Below are 3,889 nucleotides of genomic sequence, written 5' to 3' on the forward strand. Positions count from 1 at the left end.
TTTCAAAATCAAATATATGCTGGAGAATGTATAGAAGAAGATTCATAGAATTGATTAGTTTTTGATGAACAAGAAATAATAGAAACATTTCTATTAACACTTAATTAATTGTTTATTCTTTCTTTTATTCTTCTTATTTTATTGTTTTTTATATTTATTTGAAACTTATTCTTTTCATTCATTTAATTATTTTATTTGTTTCTTCTTATCTTCTTATTTTTATGATTTTATTAAAAATATTTCATTTATTTATTTCATTTATGAATATTTGATATTCTTTATTCATCTTTTCTGTAATATCATCTCTTCTTTCTATATTTTCACTCAATATTAGTGCTTTATTGTACCATTCTTCTGCTCTTCTATTATCTTGTTTATATCTACTTTGATTTCCTTTGTTCCAACTAATTCCCATTAACCACTCAATTTCTTTCTTTGGGTATATTCCATCAGTACTTTTAATCATTGTTATTGCTTTATCTATCATCTCAAGTATTTCTTCATCTTCACTTTCTTGTATGATTTCTCGAATAATTCGTGCTAATCGAACACCATCAACTTCTTTTCTTTTACATATCACTGACATCCCATTCTTTAAACATTGAATTCCATATGTTTTATATCCATTTTCAATACAACTCATCCCAATCATTTCAAGTACTGAACTATTTGTATTTGTTTTAAGTAATTTTGTAATTGTTTCATCAATTCCTTCTTCTTTAATAATACTTATTTTGACTTCAACAGTGATTATTGTTGTTTCAAGTTTTTCAATAGAATTTATTGTGTTAATTCCTTTTCTTCTTATTTCTTCAAGACATCTTTTTGCTTCTTCTTTCATTTCTTCTATTTCTTTATTTACATTCTTTCCTATTCCTTCTACTCCACTTGATGCACCTAATAAACAAATCATTATTCGATTCTCATACATTTCTTCATATTCTTTCTTACTTTTACTTAGAATATTATACAAATAACAACAATATAAACACTCTTCATGCTTTTTTCTACTATAACTTTCTTTACTTCTATTATTTAAATAAGCTAAACTCCATTCTATTTCTCCTTTTTCTTCTCCAATAACTTCTTCTTGATTTGCTTTAACCATTTCAATGAATCTTTTAATAATATTAACATCACATCCTTTCTTCATTATTTGCCGAAATACAATAATTCCTGTTCCTTTCTTACTTTCTCCTGGAAGTTGTTCAAATAATTTTCTTAAACATTCATTTTCTATTTCTATTTCTTTCATTTCTTCACAAATACTACAACATGTTTCAAGAAATTCAATTTTATGTTGATTTAAACTACTTTTATTCATTGCTTTCTCAATAACTTCTTTTCCTTCTTTTTTCATATGTAAATGAAGATATGATGAAAATAAAATAAAATCTGCTTGAAGATCATTACATCCATTTTCTATTGCTTGTTGTGCACTTTTCATTGCTTCATGATAATTATTCATTTGATTTTCACAAATACTAATATTTTTATTTATTTCTCCAATTTCTTCATTACATCGACTAATTTCCATAATTTCTCTAACTTTTTTAAACCATTCTTTTCCTGTACGTTCGTTTTTATTTATACAATCATTAATCCCTCTTTCCCAAATAATAGATATGATTGAATAGATTTCTTTCTCTATAATCTCAATCTTCTTATTTTGGATATTATCTATTACATTATCAATAATATCTTGTGCTGTTATCATATTAATTCTTTTCATTTTAAATAAAAAGTCAAGATATTTTTTGATAACTTGATAATATATTCTTGTTTCTATTTCTTCTTTGTTCATTATACTTGTCATTATACTTTCATATCCAAATAGTATTAATTCATTCATTCCTTTCTCTTCAAGAATTTCACACATCTTTATTTTTGTATCATTACTAATATTTGGCATTGTAATATTTGTTTTAAATACTTGTTTTATCTCTTCTTCTTCTCTTGTTTTAATCATACATTTAAGTCTTATTATTTCATTTTCTTCTTTCCTTTCTTCTTCAATACTTTTCTCAATACTCTTCATCGCTTCTTCATTCATTCCAAGTTCAAGATAACTTCTACTAATTATTGAAAATCCTTCACTACGTTGTTCTTTATTATTTCCTTTCATCATAAGATATTCTTTCATCCAATCTATTGCTCCTTGATATGCTCCTATTCCAAATAATTCTTTTGCTTTATTAAATATCATTCTTTGAATTTCTTCATCATTTTCATCTAGACTTTCATTAATTTCTTTAAGTTTATGATAATATATCCATGCTGTTTCTATTTCTCCATTATTCCATGATGAAATCATTCCTAATGTAAATAAATATTTCCCACATTTATTCCTTTCTATTTGTTGTGTATTTGTGGTAGTACTTCGTTCTGTTTCTTTATATTTATCAATTGCTTTTCTATACATCTTCTTTGATTTCTCTTTTTCTCCTTTCTCTTCATAACATTTAGCTGTTTTTCCAATCATTTTGATAAGTGTAAAGTCATTTTCTACTTGATATTTCTCAACTAATAAACATGCTATTTCTCTCATTTCACTTTGTTTATTCATATCACATTGCTTTCTAACTACATTATTCCATAGTTCATTTCCTTCTTCTCGAATTTCTTTGAGTGTGCTTTGGTCACTTTCTTTAACATTAATACTTTCAATTTGTATTTTAACCTCTTTGATTGTTTCTTCATCAACTCTTTGTTGAAGTCTTCCAATAGCTTCTTTGATTGCTTTCATTATGTTTTTGTTATTTCTTTCATCGTATTTATTTTCTCTTTCATCTTCTTTTATCACTTTCTTTTCTCGTTTTTTTCTTTCCTTAAACCATTTCAATTTCTTTTTCACTTTTCAATTATTTTATTCAACTTCTTCTTTCATTTTCCCATGTTTTCTAAGTACCATATGAATTCCATGTTCTGCAACAAATGTTCCTTCCAACATTCTAATTGAATTAATTATTTGGTTATTTTTATTCTCAAGACTTTTCCACATTGTAAGACATTCTGTTTTGTCATTATCACAAATTCCATTGATAAGCATCACTACTTTAGTTAATACTCCATAGGTATATGCCTGTTCTCCTATCTCATTCATATAGTCATTTCCTTTGTTTTGGTTCTCATTGAGCACGCTTAACATTTCTGAGAGTATTTTCACTTCTTCTTCTTTCACTTCATTTGTCTTAATTTTATTTTCAATTGTAGCAATGATGGTGTCTTTCTCATCAGGAAACATGTCTAATCTTAACAACATTACATCAATCAATCCCTCATTCCATTGTATCATTTTATCACTCACCTCTCTCATAGTCTCTTTCTCATCACACAAATATGATGTATTCATTAATGCTTTTCTGCTCTGTAATGCGGTGTCTCGTTTAGCAATACCCCTCCATTTTCTTGAACTTTCAAATGCTTTTTGATATTCCTTCTTCTCACAATAACACATCACAATCATTTGATAAATTGCTCCATCCTTTTTTTCTATATTGTTCAATATTTCTATTGCATCATCATATCGTGCCTCAAAATAGTAGTCTTGTGCTCTACTGATCATTTCTTCTTCTTCATCCTCATCAATATCATTATTATGACAATTAATCCATTCAGTGTTGTTGTGTTTCATTTTTAAATAACAGTATTTCTTTTGTTTTTGAGTTTAACATTGTTATGTATAACACAATAAGAATAGAAAAATGAGTAGTGTGTTGTGAATTATTAATTGTACAATATCGAATAGTTATAAAATATAAGTAAAATCACATTAAATAAAAGTATTAAAATATAACAAACAAATGGTTGAAGGATTAATGAAAATACTACAAGAAATAATGATAAAAACAGGTAATTAGGTATGATATTACTGTATAATCAAATCAAT

The 3,889-nt window shown here is 25.9% G+C and overlaps 2 protein-coding genes across 2 annotated transcripts; both read right to left on the reverse strand.

Annotated features, from left to right (window-relative positions):
- Window positions 1-241: 241 nt before the first annotated feature.
- ENU1_000110 (tetratricopeptide repeat-containing protein) lies at window positions 242-2,746 on the reverse strand (the record flags this gene model as incomplete). Its single annotated transcript, XM_008856390.1, has 1 exon — window positions 242-2,746. The coding sequence occupies one exon, from the start codon at window positions 2,744-2,746 to the stop codon at window positions 242-244; it is 2,505 nt and encodes an 834-aa protein (XP_008854612.1).
- A 120-nt stretch (window positions 2,747-2,866) lies between these two features.
- Window positions 2,867-3,634, reverse strand: ENU1_000120 (hypothetical protein; the record flags this gene model as incomplete). Its single annotated transcript, XM_008856391.1, has 1 exon — window positions 2,867-3,634. One exon carries the CDS (start codon window positions 3,632-3,634, stop codon window positions 2,867-2,869), a length of 768 nt encoding a protein of 255 aa, XP_008854613.1.
- Window positions 3,635-3,889: the final 255 nt, after the last annotated feature.

The sequence above is a fragment of the Entamoeba nuttalli genome (genome assembly GCF_000257125.1).
Source record: "Entamoeba nuttalli P19 unplaced genomic scaffold asmbl_1862, whole genome shotgun sequence".
NCBI lineage: Eukaryota > Evosea > Mastigamoebida > Endamoebidae > Entamoeba > Entamoeba nuttalli.